This window comes from Colossoma macropomum, unplaced genomic scaffold (genome assembly GCF_904425465.1).
Source record: "Colossoma macropomum unplaced genomic scaffold, Colossoma_macropomum, whole genome shotgun sequence".
Lineage (NCBI taxonomy): Eukaryota > Metazoa > Chordata > Actinopteri > Characiformes > Serrasalmidae > Colossoma > Colossoma macropomum.
Genome location: NW_023494784.1, coordinates 34,645,800 through 34,665,360, shown reverse-complemented (window position 1 = coordinate 34,665,360; position 19,561 = coordinate 34,645,800). Strand labels below are relative to the sequence as shown.

Sequence of the window (19,561 nt, the reverse complement as noted above, 5' to 3'; positions counted from 1 at the left end):
TTGGGTTAGATTTGGTGGGAGTTTTATGGACATGTCATGTGTTTTCACATATTAAGGTCACATGCGCAAGCTCAAAAAGAAGTTCGATATTTAGGTCTCAAAATGCAAAATCAACATTATGCTGATGAAGATGTGACGGCAATAGTAGATTTCTCTTTGATTACTCTTTCAACTTGTTTGTAGTCATCAGATTCATCCACTCAATGAAGATAATCAGGAGGGTTTTGATTATGTTATGCCTACATCTCAGTCTTTATTTTTGGAAACCCTACTTTTAGAAGCCCTGCGTCCATATTTAATTGGGTTGTTTCATTCAGGAAAGGATTCTTAAAGCATATCAGTGTTACTAAATGTTCTTCTACACGTTGTGTGTAATTAACCAGTTCCATCAGAGAGGGCGCCAAATCCCCAAGACTTGCATGGTGTAGTTTCAAAATAATAGAGGCTTAATCTACAGAGGCTTGTCTTTTATATGTCAGTCAGATTTTAATCAATTTATATTTTTGTTTGTATTTTTGCTCTTTTTAACCTTTTTATAAAAGACTTTGTAAACAGATATTTTAATTTAAGTTCTGTGTAAGTTTAAGTACTATATAATATAGAGCACATAATAATAATAATAAATATTATTATTATTATAAAATAATTAAACAATTAAACAATAAAAAATAATTAAATGAAAAATGATTAAATAAATAAAAAAGTTACATAATTAAATAATTATTATTATTAAATATTTGTGCTCTTTTTAACCTTTTTTGTAAAATACTTTGTGTTTTAAGTTCTAAGTTTAAGTACTATATGATACACAGCACGTAATAATAATAATAATAATAATAACAACAACAACAACAACAACAACAACAACAACAACAATAATAATAATAATAATAATAATAATAATAATATTATTATTATTATTATTATTATTATTATTGTTATTATCACACTGCAGAAATCCAAATTTGGGTGAAATCTCACTTTTTCTCACAACTGTTCACTTAACAATCATAAAACTAAATGAATGTGTCTACTCATGTCTATTTCCTGTTTAAAAGAAAAGCATAAGTAGATCTTCCTTTTTATAATTCTTTTCTGAATTATTACACATTTTTATAAACATAAATAGTTCTATTTCTAATACATTACCTGGTCAGGACATGAACAAAGAGTGTAATGAAGGGTTCAGGGCAGTTTCATTGACCGAAATGAGTTAATAAACTCAATAAACTCCCAGGACGTAAAAACAGGGAGTTCCCTCAGGTAATAAATACTTTGCTGATCACCTCTAAAAACATGAAGAGACACGAATGATGAATGTGGAATACATCACGAGTTCAGGTGATCATCTTGAAGAACTGTCAGTAAAACAAAGAAGTTCTCCAGAGTTCTCCAAAGAAGTCTGCAAACCAAGTATGAACTTATTAAAGAGGAATTCAACTGATTTTTCAAAATTTCTGTGTAATTCATTTATACGAACCTTCTTAATGGTGGTGACAGGAACCAGTGGTCATAATGTCATTTTATTTATTATCCAAAACGATCAGTGAGTATGTATCTTCTGAGTTTTGTTGTATTGGGACACCCTGCATGGACCTCTCCATTAATTCAATTAAAAATGTTTGTTTTAGTCATTTTTAGAAAAAAATCTATTGAGTATAAATCCACAAAGTACAAGAAAGTGTGATATTGACTAAGAGGGTTTTGATTACGTTATGCCTGGGTCACAGTCAGAGGAGATTTTTGGAAACCCTAGTTTTAGAAGCCCTGTTTCCATATTTAATTGAGTTGTTTTATTCGGTAAAGGATTCTTGAGATGAAAAGTATAAAGTATAAAGAATCTTTCTATCTTTGGTGAATTATTAGCATGGACATTCCTTTGGCTCTGTTTGTCAGTCTACTCTGAATTCATCAATGTCAGTTCCTAGAGAGTAAGCTCATCATAAGACTAACGTTCCACAATGACGGACAGAATTTACTCATGTGTCACTCCATCCAAGTGACGCGAACCTGGCACGACCCCCAGTTTCCATAGATACAACGCATATTTTGCATGTTTGTTTTTCAGTCTACATACGCTTCAACACAGAGCCAAGTGTAAGCAGCAGGGCAAGTCTATTCCCATTTGCCCTTACTGCATTGCTGATCTAGAGTGAGGTCAGGCTGTCAAGCTGATTTCACCACCTCTGTAAATCACACAGGGACCAAAAAAAAAAATTAATACAGCTCTTAAATTTAAACTGTGTTGAAAGAAAATAGGCAAGTAAAAGATTCATATAAAATGCATGCATGATCTTGGCAGCTGGTCATGAATGAATGCTCATAGCAGGGTTTGAGCATAGTACCACTTGGGTACTCACTGCTTTGCGGCTGCTTTGCCAGGAAACTGTGCAGTGTTAAATCTAACATGCGGCTAAACACGAGGCCTGGGCTTTCAGTCTTGGCGGCTCAGTATGGTGCATCTCACTTTCATCCACATGAAATGAACACTCAAACCAAACACTCTTCTGGCCTCTCTCTGTGAATCCATTTCAGCTGGCCTGAATTAGGGAAAGGGAAATGTTATGGCAGACACACTCCCACGCCTAGCTGACATCATCAATTTTCCATGGATATTTCTCATTACATATTGCTGGTTAGTCATATATTTGCATAATGTCCTACTTAGGCCACCTAGTGAGTGGCTTTTTTATTCATTTTAGATTAAGGGCTGTTGTTAGACTGGGATCATCCTGTTCAAAGTGATCCTGAAGATTTACCCATTTCTAGCTACAATCTGCAGGATGGTATATGTTCAGGACATATGCTGTAGACATGTTTAACTTAGCTCAGGGGTGTCAAATCCATCATTTCTGGTCAGAGGTCTTGGGCAAGTTATCTGAGATCCTGGGCTTCGGCATCCCTATCTATCCCACTGTAGCACGTCTTTTGGGTGAGGGCATAATACACCAATATACAGTTTAATGTAATGCATGATATCTGCACTGTTATGAATTGTGAATTGAATGAAAACAACAGTAAAATGAAGTAAAAGAGTTATTGTCCCAGGAAGAGGAGGAGGTGGCCAACAGATTTTGGCTTGGATTAAGGAAAAAAAAAAGATCAGGAATTGCCTGTCTTATCTGCAAAGTTTTTATTCCAACCAAGCAGGAGCACACCTACATAACTAATCAACTGCTTGAAGGCTGAGACTAACTGATTACATAAGTGGAATAAAGTGAGCTTCTGTTGGATTAGAATGAAACCTGAAGCAACCAATTAGGGATTAGATTGATGACCCCTGGTGTAAGACCATATAAATAATAGAGTTTGAGGGATCTGTAAAAGCTTTCTCTGCAGTTTTTTAGGTGACCACACGGTGGCGACAAAGAGCCAGTCAGTCTGTCTGAAAGGATTTTTTTTACTCTGATGTATTTTTTCTTTTTTTCTCTTAATTCATATTCTAGATGAAGGCCTTCTACATTTTTTCAAGGTTTATATATTTTAAATGGCTTTTCTTCTGCCTAATTTTAAAGACAATAAAAGTGTTTGGCTGTGCCAGCCAAATAAAATAACCCCCCTAAATCTCTGAAAACAGGACTATCGTAAGCCCTCCTCCCACCCAGGTGCCTTGCTTTGGTAGTTGACAGTGGTTTCCAAAAAAGATGGTAAATGAGAGACTGAGGGGCATATCAGCGACATAGTGTAGTTTTCGAGATGCTGTTTCAAGGGTTCAGATTACGTGTTTTATTGATTTTCTAAGTTAAAATAAGTCATCATATCCTTTATAGGGAGCCAACATTAATATGACATTTTTTTCTGCATGATTTAGTGCTCAATTTCTGTTTATTTGCTGAGATTAACAAATTAGAGATAAGGTCACACTTTGTTTTATTTTCCTTTATGTTAAATGCAGCAAATAAACAGTAATTGTTCATTATAATGTGTAGATGTGTTCTATCAACATATTTTCACATAGAAAATCAACAAAACTTTATTATTATTATTATTAGTAGTAGTAGTAGTAGTAGTAGTAGTATTCATGGAATACATTATGAATCCTTTTACATTGTTTGACATAGTCTGGTTGTGATTATTGAACAGATATATGAAGAGTCCTGCTCAAATAGAGAAGCTGCTGGCTTTTCGTGTCCTTTAAATAGCTACAATAAGATAAAACAATAAGATGAGGGCTGATGTGTAATGTGGACACCACTAACCACCGGCCTCCAGGCTAAATCACTGCAGAACTGAAGGAGGTGGCAGGAGAAGGTGTGCTGTATCTAAACCCTGTGTGTGGGAACAGAACACGTAGCCTGTGGCGCACCTGGAAGCAGATTGTGCAGAGCCCACTCTCAAGCTCCTACAGAAATGACAGACACAAAACCGTACTGGTTTATAGTGCTCTTTCCTTTGGGAAAGCCCCACTGAAATCTTCTCATGACCTCAGGTCGTGCGTGATCTTGTTTAAGTGCGCTTGCATCTGTTTGTGTGCCGAGCATATTGTGCTAATGCAAAGGTCTTACATGGTAATACTTTGGTTAAACTGTCAATGTCAAAAGATTATAGAAGGGAACAGTGTGTCATTGAGTGTTAGTAATGCTGCTTGTTCGTACGCGGCTTGGCAATTGGCAATTACATTAAAAAGCATAATTTGCTTCAAAAATTATGACCTTCAACGAGGCCACTTGAGTCTTCGCACTGGCTCAATAGGGTTGATCATGGACAAACTTTTGGCCAAGTTTGGTCCTGACTTGTCCTGAGCAAACATTCGAAGCAGGCCAATCCTTTGACCAGTGGAGCTTTGAAGGATTATTGCAGCCTTCAGTCTGTTTTCTCATGAGAAGTCTTCAGTGTGAACACTCAGACTATGTGAAAGTAGCCACAGGAAACCAAGCTTAATGGCCCATACACTGCAATCAGCACCTACAAACAAATAACAAATAAAAGGGTTTTATAAAGATTGTCATGCTTAGTCTAGTCCTTGTGGTTCTGCTAGATATCTAGATTTAAATGAAACCATAAAATCATGTTTGTTTTTTTTCGCTTATTTGAGAGCCAGTTATGCTGACCAGTTTAAATGGCACGTTGGTGACTGAGGTAATTAGGCAGAAAACACACTTAGGAATTGCCAAATATCCAGACTGTCAAAGCCACCTGACCTCATGCAACCCCAGCATGGCTTGAGCTCACTGATGAGGTGAAAACTACCTCTTGCTCCAAAACAGCTCTCAGATTTATGTAACTGGCCTGGCCTCAGGCATGAGACCCGATGTTATGCTCAGATAACAAAATTCTTTCATGCGTGTCACTATTTGCTGTTGGGCCACCTGACTCTTCACGGCAATTTTCATACTCATGCTATGTATGCTATGTATACAAAGCTGTTTTTTTCTTTGGAGTCTAAATCTGCAGGATTGCTTGACACAAAATTGTAGTTGTGGTGAGATTCGAAAGCTCTGTTACAGTTTTAAGTGAATTAAAATGTTAGTGAGAACTGCCTGTCATACAGTAATGTCCAAAAGTCAGAGACCAGCCTACTATTTATTTAATTTTCTAGTCAATATGGCCGTTAAGTGCACATTTTCAGTATTTGGTGTGTCCACTCTTTGCCTTTACAGCTTCCATTCTTTTCAGGGTGCTTGCTTTCTGTTTTTCAGAGAAATCTGCAGGGTTATTTTTCCAGTTCAGTCTTGAAAGTTCCATATTTTTGCTTCCCACAATCCAAGTAATCCCAAACACATTGAGTGATGTTGAGGTCTGGACTCTGGGGTGGTCGGTCTATTGCTCTGAGAACACCAGCAGCTTCTTTGTTTGATTTCAGACTTTCTTCTTTTTTGTTTCCTTCTCAATATCGACATCTTGACAGCTGCACAGCCTTTCAGCTCATAGTGTTGAGTGGAAGGATGGACAGAAACACCTGTGGATGTTTTCATATCTGAAGCAAGAGTTGAGCTTGATTTGCTTCTTCCTCTCACAGATGAAAGCTTTGTTCATCTGATGGTGACACTTTTGGTGGCCTACCAGGTCTTTGTTATGATTATTTTTTATTTTCTCTGTATCTTTCAACATTTTTTTGAAGTCCAATTTTGAAAACTCTTTATTTTTCCCACTTATTTTCTTTTGCTTTTCCACTTCTTGATGCAAGTGGATTATTTTATATGTAATCTCAGAAATATCTCCTGAAAAATGGACAACTTGTATTGGCCATTTTTAAAGAAAACAGTTAATAAATGAAAGGGAGGTCTCTGATTTTTGTGTAGTTACATAGGACGGTTCTATTCTTTTATTCTCTATTCAGACTCTGCGCATGAGAAAGATTAATATTCTTGATTGGTATTCAAGGGGAGAACTGAGTCGTTAGACAATTTAATCCATTGTTTCGCATCTTCAGTGGGGCTTTATAACTGTACAGCCCTGACAAATTCCAGTTAAATGTCAGGTCACCCACAAAGCTGCCTCTCTATAAGCATAGTGTTGTTTGGGCTTTACTAAGGTCACCATCGCAAAGTGTTTCAAATAACATCTGTTGTTGTCATAGACTATAAAATTAGCATTTGAGTGATGTTCATTGGGTGAAATACAAAAGTAGACTAAAAAGAGATCAGAAACAGTCTGTTCAGAAAGAAGGGACATTTCATCAGCTTTTAGATGAAATGGAATCCAATAAAATGCTTTCAGAACTGATTGAGCTGTTGTCGGTGGTACCTTCACCCAGGAGGACATAACAGAAAATATCAGTCATCACAAAAGGTTCACCTAACAGACGAAAAGCAAGATCATCCTTCTGCTTTTACTTTCATACATGCTGATTCTGTCCAGCACAGTCGACTCCGATTTGTTCCTGCAGACCTCGTCCATCACCACCATGAGCTATACATCAAAGTCAGATTGCTGCCACTCAGAAGACAGCTGCATAATTTGCTATGCAATTACAAGCCTCTTTTGCAGAAACGACCCTTCCTCTAAATATCACCTCCTCTGACAGCTGTGGATGAATACATTTATCAAAGTATATTGTTTGATTATAATTCTGTAACAGTCTTGGCAGTTTTTTTTTAAAAAGGGTAAAACTCTTCACCTTACACATTGTTTTGTTTTTTCTTATTATGTACTTTTTAATTTACATAAACAAATTATCAATTAAGGGTTTAGTGCATGCTCTTTTGGTTCCCCAAAATTTTTTTCTTAGGATAGTTCCTTTGAGAACCATTTCTGTAAATGATTTGTGAGTGTGAGGAATCTTTTTAGCATTTAAGGAGCCTCCTTATAATGTAATGGTTCTAAATTGATATAGAACCATCCATTCTTTGCAAAATGCCATAGCGGGACCACTTTTGGTTCCCTTAAAAACCTTTCAGTGGATGATTCTTTAGAGGACCATTTTTGTAAATGAGATATGTGAGTGAAGAACCTGTTTAATGTTTAAAGAGCCCCTCTCTGTATAAGAAGAACCCTTAAATTGGTGTAGGACCATTACATCATGTGAAGGCTCTTTTAACCTTTAAAAGATTGTTCACACTCACACATTTCTTTTGCAAACATGGTTCTTTAGGGAACTAAAAGTGCTTCTTTTATGGCATTGCAATTAACTTAAAGAACCCTTTAAGGCACCTCTTTTTAGAGTGTGCATGTTTTTTTTTTCTCCACAATTTTAGTTGAGAGTTTTGTTTTCTCCCTTGTTCGTATTGTGCAAACAAAGAAACAAATATAAATAAAAGTGACATATAACTGATACCCTTAGCAAGACATGTTCTATATACTAAACTATATAAAGCCTTTTTTGTGCTGTAGAACCAGATTAAAAAAGGTTATTTAAAGAATTATGTACGAATGTTGTTCTATCATGAAAGAGAACCATTTAAGCATTCTTCACTATAGGACCCTCAGAGAACCCTTGTGTAATCTTTTAGGAGAGCCTTCTTGGAAGGCATGCTTCCATTAAATGTCAGATATGTTCAGCCTAGCTGTTCTAACTTGTCACATTTTTCCCTGTTAATGCTGGTGATGAGAGTCTGTGAGCTGCAGTGGAAATATTTTAGACAGTCTTTGGTGCATCAACATTGCTTTTCATTTCTATTCACAAATAATTTCTATTACAAATATGACACATCTAGACTTTATTGATGCTTGAGTCACACTAGAGGCAGAATAATGTTCTCGATACTGTGACACTTTATTTACTTCAGGGATTAGTACTAAATATCCAACATTCACATGCAAAAGTTTGAACACCGATGGTCAAATTATATGTTTTGTTGAGTTAAAATAAAAAAAGTTACACATTCTGTACAGAGAACACACTTAAATATGACACTTTTCTGCTAATTTTTGTGCACAATTTCTGTTTATTTTCTGAGTTTAACATATTGGAAGAAATAGAATATAAGATATAAAGTGTGCCATTATTTTTGCACAGTTATATTTTATTTTGTACACTATGTTAAACTAGAACTAAACTAGTAGAGGACATGTTGACGTCTTCTCACTTAGACAATCAACAAAAAGGAATTTGATCTGGGTGCCCAAACCTTTGCATTTATGTGCTGGTGGGGGCAAGATATGTCAGTTTGATATCACTTGTCAAAGGGTCAGCACCCCAAGTCCTAAAAGGAATTTATTGCTTTGAACATAATTGACCCTGTGCTGACCTTAAACCCGCTACTGAATATTTGTTTTGACATAAACTGACTAAATTTGGTGATTGTCTTTTTTCAAAATGTGCCCAGACAGCATAATTTTTTACCATCCACTAAAATCTCCTTATAGTTGAAGATGGACGTGCTTTGAAGGCCAGATTTGACTCTCCTTCTCAGTACTGCATTATCGTAGCCTTTCACTGTAATTCATTGCATGTGGCTGGCCAAAGCTAAGTCAAACAGAAGGTGTGACGTGATTGCCACAAATTCATCAAGGGAACTCACCACAGGTGTTCTCCAAAGAGGTCAAGAAGGGTTTTAATTTTTTCTTCAAGTGTCATTTATTAACTCAGACAAGACTGAATTATAAGTGCAACGTCTGTAAGTGCACCTGCTCTAAATCAGGACTGAAGTATTTGTCTGATGACGGGGTAAAGCCCCCAGAAATTAGTGGTGACAGGTACTTTAGACCTCATAAAAAGCTTTTAACCTCTGTCTGTCACCTTTGTGGTCAGATGAAGCAGTTTTTCAACTGACCAGTTTTAAGCTTCTTTTGGAAGTTTGTGCAATTATTTCAAGGCGGTGGCTCAACTCTCACCCTTGAGACCCCCTGTCCCACACATTTTAGTGTTTTTCCTGCTCCAACTAGAAATGTATTATGATGTAAATACTGTAAAGGTGTCAAAACATACCACTTCCCCACTCCCCAGTCTTTATATAGTCTGTATATGGAAACTAAGCAGGAAAAAAAAAACAAAATAATTTTGTGATCTCACAAAAACCAGCTAATTTACATGTATCCATCTATTCAGCCCACAGAAGTTTAGAACATCTATTTACACTGAAGTTATAAGTGTTTCAGCCCAGACTACCTTCTGAATGAGGACAACAATAAAGTACAAAGAAAGATGTAGGATATAGGCCCTTGAAGATGAGCATCTACAAGTAGGCTATCATGCTGAGTCGACTCAAACACTCTACTAACCCACAGGAAGAAATACACAACTAACAGCTTCACACAGTGCGAGTGAGTGATATTTCAAGAAAGATTTGTTCAAGGATTGAATCAAATCTGCTGGATACCGATGGCCATAAATACTGATATACATCTCCAGCTCCAACACACCTGATTTAACTATCTGCTAATTAACAAGTTTGTCCTTAGTGGGTGTGTTAGAAATTGCGAAATGTACAGAGCTGAGCTACTTCAGGACCTGGACCAGGTTTCAATTGTTCTACTAACTAACATAGTACATGCTCCATGGTAACACTTTACTGAAGAGCAGCATTCATAAAGCTACATGACACCTATGTAAGCTCAACATAAACCTACAAAAACATTTTATAAAGGCTTATTCCAATAAGCATCAGTTTTCATAAAACCTGTTTTGGGCAATCTTGACGTTATTTCACCTCAGAAAGTGTTGCTAAAATAAGCCCTTATAAATGGTTCAATGACTGATGTTGGACAAGAAGGCCTGGTTTGCAATCCAAGTTCCAATCAGTGGGGTTGAGGTCAGGCCATGGGAGTTCTTCCATACCAAACTTGTCTATATGGACCTTACTTTGTGCACAGGGGTGCTGTCATGTTGGAACAGGAAGGGGCCTTCCCAAAATGTTACCACAAAGTTGGAAGCATATAATTGTCTAAAATGCCTCTGTATTCAGTAGCATTAACGTTACCCTTCACTGTAACTGAGAAGACCAAACCCTGAAAAACAGCCCCAGACCATTATCCCTCCTCCACCAAACATTACTGTTGCCACTATTCATTCTGGTAGTGTTCTCCTGGCATCCACCAGACTCATATTTGTCCATCATGCTGCCAGATTCATAAGCAAGGTTTATCACACTAGAGAACATTTCTGCTGCTCCAGAGTTCAGTGGTGGTGTGATTTACACCATTCTAGTGGATGCTTAGCATCGCAGGTAGGGATCCTAGGCTTGTGTGCAGCTGCTTGGCTGTGGAAATCCAGTTCATGAAGCTCCTGATGCACAGATCTTGTGCTGATGTTGCTTCCAGAGCTTGGAGCTCTGTAGTGAGTAATGCAGCAGAGGACAGGAAAAGTGATTTTTACAAGTTATATGCTGCAGCACTCAGCAGACCCGCTCTGTGACCGTCTAGTTTGCCGTTTTGTGGCTGAGCTGTTGTTGTTCCTATTCCATTCCACCATACTAGCACTTACAGTTGACTGGGGCAGATGTAGCATGGCAGAAATTTGACGATCTGACTTATGGCAAAGGGGGCATCCTATGACAGCTCCACATTCAAAGTCTTTGAGCCCTTCTGTACGACCCATTCTACTACCAATGCTTGTATATGGAGATTGCATGGCTATGTGCTTGACTTTATACACCTGTTAGCAATGAAAGTGTCTGAAAGACCTGAACTTAATAAGTAAGAGAGGTGTCCAAAAACTTTTGGAAATTGGTAAAAAGTGTAGCAACCAGATTTATGTCTACAAAGTCAAACGAGCTATCAGCTTATGAAACAGATGCATTTGAATTCTGATCAGAACAGACAGAATAGAAAAGTTTACAGGCTTTAAGTTTCCTGTTCAAAAATGTATATGCTTTACTTTAGCCTACTGCAAGCTTATCTTTACTGTAGCACATACAGATGGTTGCCACTTGCTAGATTTGAGAGGAAAAAGATTTATGCTCACATCACTGCTTTAAAATGTATTTTGAAATGTAGCAGAATGCCAAAACAGTGCCATTAATTGGCTGATCTGAGGCTATTGTTAATCTATAGTGACTGGCTGGCTTTCACAAGTAACTCAGCATTTTTAAGCTAAACTCTGAATTACAATCATGCCTCCAGACCACTCTATCCTCAATAGGCGGTTTGACAGCAAAGTAGATTCTCATGGCCAGTGTTTGCCTGCCAGAATGTTTTAATCTCCATAATCAGCTCACAATGGCAGTAGGCATTTGGCGACAGCCAGTTGTAACCTCTCACTGTTTTGTCCTAAATGTACCCACTGCTTCAGCAAAGGAATGCACTGGGAGAAGGCCTGGCGTGGGATGCAGACGTGTTCCAACAGCAGCCAGAGGCTACTGTTCACATTTAGATCTGCTCAGGTTCCAGCAGCAACACCTGAGCTTTGCAATAACCTCATTCCGTTCCCTGTTTTCAGACTGCTTTCCAGTCTTTGTACTTGGGTTCTTTGAGTGCACTGGACCAACTCAATGGCACAAAGTCCACTCAGAGTGTGCAAGTACAGAGCTCCAAGAATTAGCCTCTTGGCTTTTACTTGATTGATCAGCATACAGTTATTTAACTCTGTGAAGTGTGGATTAAAATGAAAAACCTGTGCAGAACTGATGAATACACTGTAGACCAACTGTGGCTTATCTGAGATTCTGTGTATGTGTTGAGGATGATAGGAATGTACAGTAGGCCTACAGTGCAAAAGTCAGAGCCACCCCCCCTCGCCTGCCCTCTATTTATTTAATTAGCAATCAAAAATATTTCCAAAGAGATTAGATATATGTTTCTAGCGGAGTTCACAAAGTGGAGTTTACAAAATTATTAAAATATATAGAAATAATTGGCCTCAACATTACTGAATGTAATTGTGAATTCTTGGATCGTGCAAAGCAGAAAATCCAACCAACTTCCAAGACTGAGCTTTGGAGGAATGGAAAAATATCCTTGCAGATTTCTTTGAAAAACTGAGGAGCAAGTCAGGAGCAAGTCTCCTGAAAAAAGAGAAACACAAAGAGTGCACACACAAAATACCAAAAAACGTTGATGATATATAGTTGTTGAGGTTTCGATGTCATTTTGTCAAAAATATGTTTTCTGCTTTTTTCCCTAATGCGAAAAATTGATAACTTTCTTTTAATGGCTGTTTTGAGTGTAAATCAAATAAATGAAAGTGGTCTCCAATTTTTGCACAGTACTGTATATGTAGGGCATAATGAGCATTTCTGTCTCACTTGGTTCTTCCAGCTTCAAATACTTGTGTGTATGTTTGTATGTGTGCTTGTGCGTGTCTTTGTAGAGTCTAACTTGGAGAACAAACTGTGTACTCTCCCTGCTCCAATTCACACAGGCAGCTAATGTGGGCAGCAGTTAACTCAGACTTTTCATCCAGTGTGAAATATGGTCACCCTTGTTTTGATTCACGGGAAGCTGGAAATATTTCATGGGCACTTGTGAGAGCCACAGGTTCATCCACTTTCTCTGCACTCCACTTAATCACATACTATCTCTGAGGAAATGTTTGCCTAGAAGGTAAGTATTTGAAATTGCTGTAACCAAAGCTCACACTCACATGGCTTGGGTCTTATCAAAAAGTATGCATTCCTCAGAGGTTGAGGCCCATTTTTACAGACATACCTGACCTCATGTCCTCAAAAAGTAATTTGGGAGGTTTTTAGACACCAACAGTGCCATCTACACTTCTCTCACGAGTAACGTCATCTGGAAAGGAAATGAGGACGCATATGATAGAAGAAGAGATCGCTCAAAGAATAAAGCCAGAAAGGTCTGAAAAATATGCTGCACCGTACCTACATAGCCATGTTTTCCTACACCTTTTTTCAAAAAGGTGCCACATCTTTAAGCCATAGAAGAACCACTTTTGGTTCCCCAAACCTTAACAGACCCTCACGTAAAATAAAGATTCTTTACGAAGGGTTCTTCCTAGAAATATTACATTCTTTTAAAATTCTTAAAACTTAAAAAGGTTCACACTCACACATCCCACTCACAAAAATGGTTATCTGAAGAACAATTCATTAAAAAGGAACCAAAAAATGGTTCTTCTTTGGCATACGTCAGTGACTGATTTCTCAGTACACCCAGCATCTATCAGCAACATTGAAACTAGAAGTTTATCACATGCTGTTCTTCTCTTTCTGGGGTCCTTCAGGTGTAAAATAAAATGTGAAACTTATTATACTCATACACACACTCTGTTGTCACATTCCTTTTGGACATATTGGTGTTATTGTATGTATAACATACAGCAGCATCTGCTTCTCTCTTCCTTTAAATCCTTGAACGGCACCTGTGACAGTTACATCCCATCTTATTTATGTTGTGGTAAATATTCTGTACATCCTGGATATAAATGTATTGATATGTGATACACAGAGGTAGCTAATAACTAGTTACACTTATTACCTAGTATACATATAGTCAAGTACAATGTTGGCAGATTTGTATGTTTTTGAGCATGTTCAATTCAATAATACTGTTATTGAAGCATATTTATGGGGAAAGGGGACTATTTTTTTTGCTCAATTAATATTTTAGTCAAAAAAATTTGTTTCTAATTTCCTTTTTTCTCTTTCATTTCTTTAAGTTGGTGACAGAAATCCGGACTTTGCAATTGGTAGGACCTCAGAATTTTGAGGTTTATTGTTTTATTTTAGACAGAGAATGTCTGAAAAAGAGAAGAATGCAGCCCAACAAACTGTCTATACTGCTGGAGCACCTAAGTTCCATTGCAGTTCTACATTACTGAAAGAGTTTCTTGAGCTGTTTCTTTGGTACTACTACACTCTTAAAAAGTCTTCTTTAATAAAGGTGATGGTTGTATAGAGCTGTGAATGCACAAATGGTTCTTTGCATGGTTAAGTGATTCTTCTCTACAACACTGAATACTTATTATAGAGAATCTATAGCACCAAAAAGGGTTCTATTATTGTTACAAGCCCTAGAATCTTTTTTGGTACTATAGAACCCTCGAATTGTTTTTTGCAGAGATACGTTTAAGTACAGTTGTATGCAAAGTTTGGACTCCTTGGTGAAATGTAGTAAAAATAGTTAACACACCCTCTACAGAGAACACACTCCTGCACATTTTAATACACAGCTACAGTTTACCTTCTGACTTTTTTTGCTTCTGACAGATTGGGGGAAAAGCATAAAATGTGTCCTGTGCAAAAGTTATGGCACATTTTATACTATATAAATGCACTTTTTATGTTTTTCCCCGATATAACAAACTCAGCATATAAACAGAAGTGGTGATACTCTTTATGGCAGTGTGTTGTAGGGTATTTATTAATGTTTATTTGCTTATTATTTGTGTTGTTCTATCCTCCGCTTATGTAAGCACCTCTTTCACGAAGTCAGACTCGTACTGCATGCAAAGACTTTTGGGGGGGGGGTCCAAGGAGTAGGGGGGTGGGGTGGGGGTGAGGAGTGTACTAGATAGCATCGATCTGTCCCTCGTTAGGACCCGGGGAGGGACTCTGGCCTGGCTCAGCCTCTTCCTCTCCTCACTCTCTCTCTCCTCACACGAGTCCCGGCGCGCGCGCATCAGCTGCTCTGAACCGGCACGCTCCGCGCTGCTTCAGGAACGGAGCCGGTGGCGAGACCGAGATGGAAAGAAGGTAACGCGCGCACTTTATAAAGTTTTGCATTGCAGTTTGTTTCACCGGCGACAGCTCGAGCCCACCGTGTCCCTCCTCGTTGCAGGTGTCTCTCGTGGCTGGAGCCGCTGCTTCTCTGCGCGTGGATCTCGCTGTGGTCAGCCGCGGCGCAGTGGCCAGGTAAGGCCGGCACCTGGCGCCACGCTTACAGGAGTTTTGCTGCACGTGCCGCTTTATTCATTCGTTTATTTGTTTATTTATTTGTGAGGGACGAGAATCTCACACATGCTGTCTTACAGCTAACCGCTGAAATGCCGTGCTTGGTACGAGGTTAGATTAGAAACGCAGCCAAAAAAAGTTTTAGTCAGTCAAGAACCTTCTCGTGACTCTCAGAGTTGTTTATTCACTTGCCAAGGTTACTGAAAGTCCCCCAAGCTGGGAGCTGTGGAAGTCTGATCAGGTCTATAGGTCTAAAGTACTTTTGCAGTTTTGCAGTTGTGCACAAAGAACAGTGGACTTGATGTTTAAGCATTAAATGCTGTAGTTTTTCCTTAGATGGTAGTCATTGGTATTTATTGCACACTGACTGTAGGTTGTGGACGTGGCGTTCATTTATTCTTCAAAAGCGCTTGTACATATCATTGAAATATTTGATTGGTTGTTTTTCCAAGTTGCATTTAGACCTGCTGGGATGTTGCTGTGAGAGCAAGTGCATTAAACTGAGAATCCCAGCCAACACTGCCGGACATTTGAGAATGGCCACTCTCTTGGTCATAGAATACCATTGCTTTAAAGTAAAGAATGTTTTCGTCTCCCCCTGTAAAGTTGGAGATATTTGTTTATTTTTTGGACATCAACAATAATTAAATCAGTTAGGGTGCTGATTTTAAGAGCCGACTGCTTAGTCCCACGTGTTACATTTTATAGGGTCAGTTTCAGTTTATGGCATACCTAGCTTTGTAAAGAAGGAAAGGGGGGTCTGGTCTACCAGTCTCCCACGCAACTTGTTTTTAGTTATGTTGATAAGTTTGACATCTTTCAGCTTTTATTCATTCTGTGTTTTTATCAATGGTATGAAGAGTGGGCATAGGCATAGGTATAGTGGGCATAACCTGCTCAGTATTCCTAGAGTTAAACAGCCACATTCAGGAGACTATGAAAAATGCTCTTCAGTAAGGACTGACTTCTTCCAGTGTGAATTATTAACCTACAACTCTTGTTGCAAGTCTGCATTTAATTTGGCTGAAGGTCTGTCTGTTGGTTGTACAGGTGTCATGTATGAGGCTGAGAGAAACTGAGAAGCCCTTATAAATATTTGATTGACAGTGATCAGAGTGGCTACCTTCACTTTATATTGACAAAAATGTACAAAACGGGCACTTGCTAGATGAAGTTCATTGGCGCTGCAGTTGAAGAAGTGGTTAGGATGAGAGAGGGAAAGATATTGTGCTCTGCTGAGTCTATGGATGAGATTAATTGAGCCTAACATGTCCCTAATGTGAATAGCTATGTGGTTTTGATAGGAAAGACTGGTACATTCCACATGCAGCTAGTGAGAAATATCTGTGGGAGGGCCAACTCTAGATAACAGGGAAAGGCATCTTAATATGCATCCAGCTGATTGCTGGTTAGTAGGATGCCTTTCATTTTTTATTTGATTGTACACTGTCTGCGCTTTTACTTTAAAACCTATCATACCTGTTACTACAATTGAGGAGGCTTGTGAAGGCTTTAAAGAACCACAGCAGGATAGTGGTTGATTGATATCTCCCAGGACTTTTACACAGTTTAATACAATAGGCATAACACTAGCAATGTCAGTAACTCAGCTGAGGCATTTTTAATTGTTGTATGAAACATGTCAGTGGCAAGCCTCTCTTATCCAGACCGCTTTCTCAAAAAGGATGAATCTTCTAAGAAAATATATCTGGAAAAGACATAATGTTCTCCAGTGTGACTGACAGTGCTCCCAGTCATAGCAAAGCTAAATGCATAAGAGAGGGGCATTGTACTGTGGCTGCTGGGGTCCGAATCTCTGCCTTCTCCCCCGGCCTTGTGGAGAATTCCTTTTGTCATGCGCTCAGTTCCCCCTCTTTGAGCGCATGTAGCCCAAGGCAGTGGAGCAGACCCGCAGGAGAACAGCTGTAAGGGGACACCCCGCTGGCACGTTTAATAGCTGAATGAGACGATGCATTAAAAATCACAGCAAACAAGGGCCCCCACCTGCCACATGTGGATGCTTGAGCGCTAGGAGGCAGGAAGGTCCTGTTGAGAGCTGCGTGTACACCACTAACAATCCTCTCTTATCCAACAGTGTTTGTTTCTGCACACCATCAAACTTCTTCATTCTCCTCGCTTTTCTGCTTCTTTTGCTTGCTTTTTAATTCTGACTGTATTTCCTTAAAATAAAAAAGGAGAAGAAATCCACACTCAAATATTTAAAAGGAGAGGAAATTTGCACTGATGGATCACTGTCTTTAGGAGTTATGTCTTTAACAAAAAGGAAGGATAAATAGGCAAAGGTGAGCCTAAATCCTAAACAGTTGCAATCCATGAGTACAGATTTTTTCCCCTTTTAGATTTTTTGAATATTTGCTTCACTAAACTTGGTCTACTTTTTGACACATTTGTAAGCTGGCTGGTTTCCTATTAGATCATATGACTGTGTTTTCAGCTTCATGGTCAGAATCATTCAGCCCATGTTTTAAAAAGCTGAAAGAACTAAAAGGTAATGCAACCTAAGTAGACTGACAAAATTGAATGTAAGTGGAGGGGGCTGTTAAATGAGAGTTTATTTTTTCCAACGTTTCTGCATAATTAAGTGGTTAAGATGTAAACAAATGGTTAAGATGTAAGATCACAGTGGTGATGATAGGAACCAGATGTCTGAAGAGTTTATTGCTCTTAAAAGCAACATCACAGTCATCACACAAGTTATTACATGAATGGTTATGAATGCCTGGTGCCTGAGACATTCTTTTACAATAATTTTGGGACACGTTATGGCCTAAAATAGACTATTTAAAATCCATTCATGGTGAAGAGGTGCATGCAGGGAGTTGTATGGCAAAATAGTCCCCAAAGACAACCTATTTTTCAGCTTTACCACTATTTTACCATAATGTCAATATTACATTAAAAATTGAGAAATTCAAGATTTGTAGGTTGACTGGTCATTTTTGACAGTTAATTAAACTGGCACATTTGTGCTGTAGAGATATTGGGTCCTACCACCACCACTGTCGCTACGTTTCTCTACAATGCACCATTTCACATTAAACTACTCTGAATTACTTTGTTTATATCTCAACAACTGAAATATATGGAGGTTTGAAAAATCACTAGTCTAAAATGTCAAAATTATTTCACATACCTCTCAGTTGCTGCTATTAATAGTAAATCGAGAAAATGAATTCAGGATAAGTGGATCAGGGAGCTACTCCACAGACATCTGCTGCCTCATTAAAAGCTCTCCCTGCAGTTGTCTCCTCTGACACCTCAAAACATCTGCGTTACTCTTGTGATATCCAATCTGTCTGATACAGCTGGTGGGCTATCTAATTGATGAAGATAGCCCTCCGCTGTTGGATATTTTTAACCTTTGCTGACCTACAACATCTCTGAGTATTTAATCTCTTTATTTTAACACCATCCTTTTCTCATTATATGAATGTCAAGTTTATTCATTTTTAATTATAATTAAAATTCAGCCTTGCAGAATTACAATTTAATTGAATGTGGCCACTTTTTACAGAGCAAAAAACTAAATCACAGAACTCGTGCACGGTATGTTGAGTTTGGACTTTGATGAAATGAGTTACTGTAAGGGATTGCTTGTTGAGGAAAGTTTTTAAGGGTGTGGATTAAACATGATGCGACTTGAGAAACTGCTTTGAAGACAAGCACACATTCTGACTGCCTCAACTTGCTCTTAAATTTTAGTGGAAACAACACACTGAATTTTTTAATGTAGAGGTGCCTTATACTTTTCAATCTATCTCTAAAGCAGAAGATCAGCGAATCTGAGCGTTTGGGCGTGCTCTTTGTATGCAGTCTCTGCTTTTTTGCCCATAGTGGAGTTCCTTTAGGTCAATGGCTGAGTTGACTTGCGTGAAAAGCAGGGAGAGGGCCGTGCTTAACCTCTGTTCTGGCTCAGCAGTTCCCGTGGCGTCAGTAATCCGTGGATTTTCCAGTCAATAAACAGATTTAGCGATGGCTGAAGTTTTCTTTTTCTTTACCCCCCTCAGAGCCCTGGCCGACTGGAATGGGGGGCCCTCTACCACGGCCGAGAACTGCTGATTTAGGGACGTGAAACGCACATTCGCTTGAACCTGCTCCTCCTTTTCACACTGACACCCCTATAGAAGCTACCTCTTGAAAACAAAATGAGCCATACTTAACCCACTTCACTAGAGAGGCCTCAGTGTGGAGAACCCCAGCAGCTCAAAGCCTCTGGACATGCGTTTAAACCCGAGACAGCATGTGCTTTTGTCACTATTGATGCTAGTGCTTTTCAGATATTCCACAGGATTTACAGCCAGTTCCTCTAATTGTTAAAGTCTGGTTGGAAATGACCCCCCACTCTTACAACTGTCCCTGTTGTATACTGT

At 38.6% G+C, this 19,561-nt stretch overlaps 1 protein-coding gene across 1 annotated transcript in view; it reads left to right on the top strand.

Moving 5' to 3' along the window:
• The first annotated feature begins 14,871 nt into the window (after nucleotides 1-14,871).
• The window catches only part of col18a1a (collagen type XVIII alpha 1 chain a), a 107,256-nt gene continuing 102,566 nt past the window's right edge, over nucleotides 14,872-19,561 (top strand). Inside the window, exons 1-2 of the mRNA XM_036569829.1 lie at nucleotides 14,872-14,972; nucleotides 15,058-15,131. Coding sequence (XP_036425722.1) covers nucleotides 14,962-14,972; nucleotides 15,058-15,131 — 85 coding nt within the window. The 5' untranslated portion in view covers nucleotides 14,872-14,961. The remainder of the gene's footprint in view (nucleotides 14,973-15,057; nucleotides 15,132-19,561) is intronic.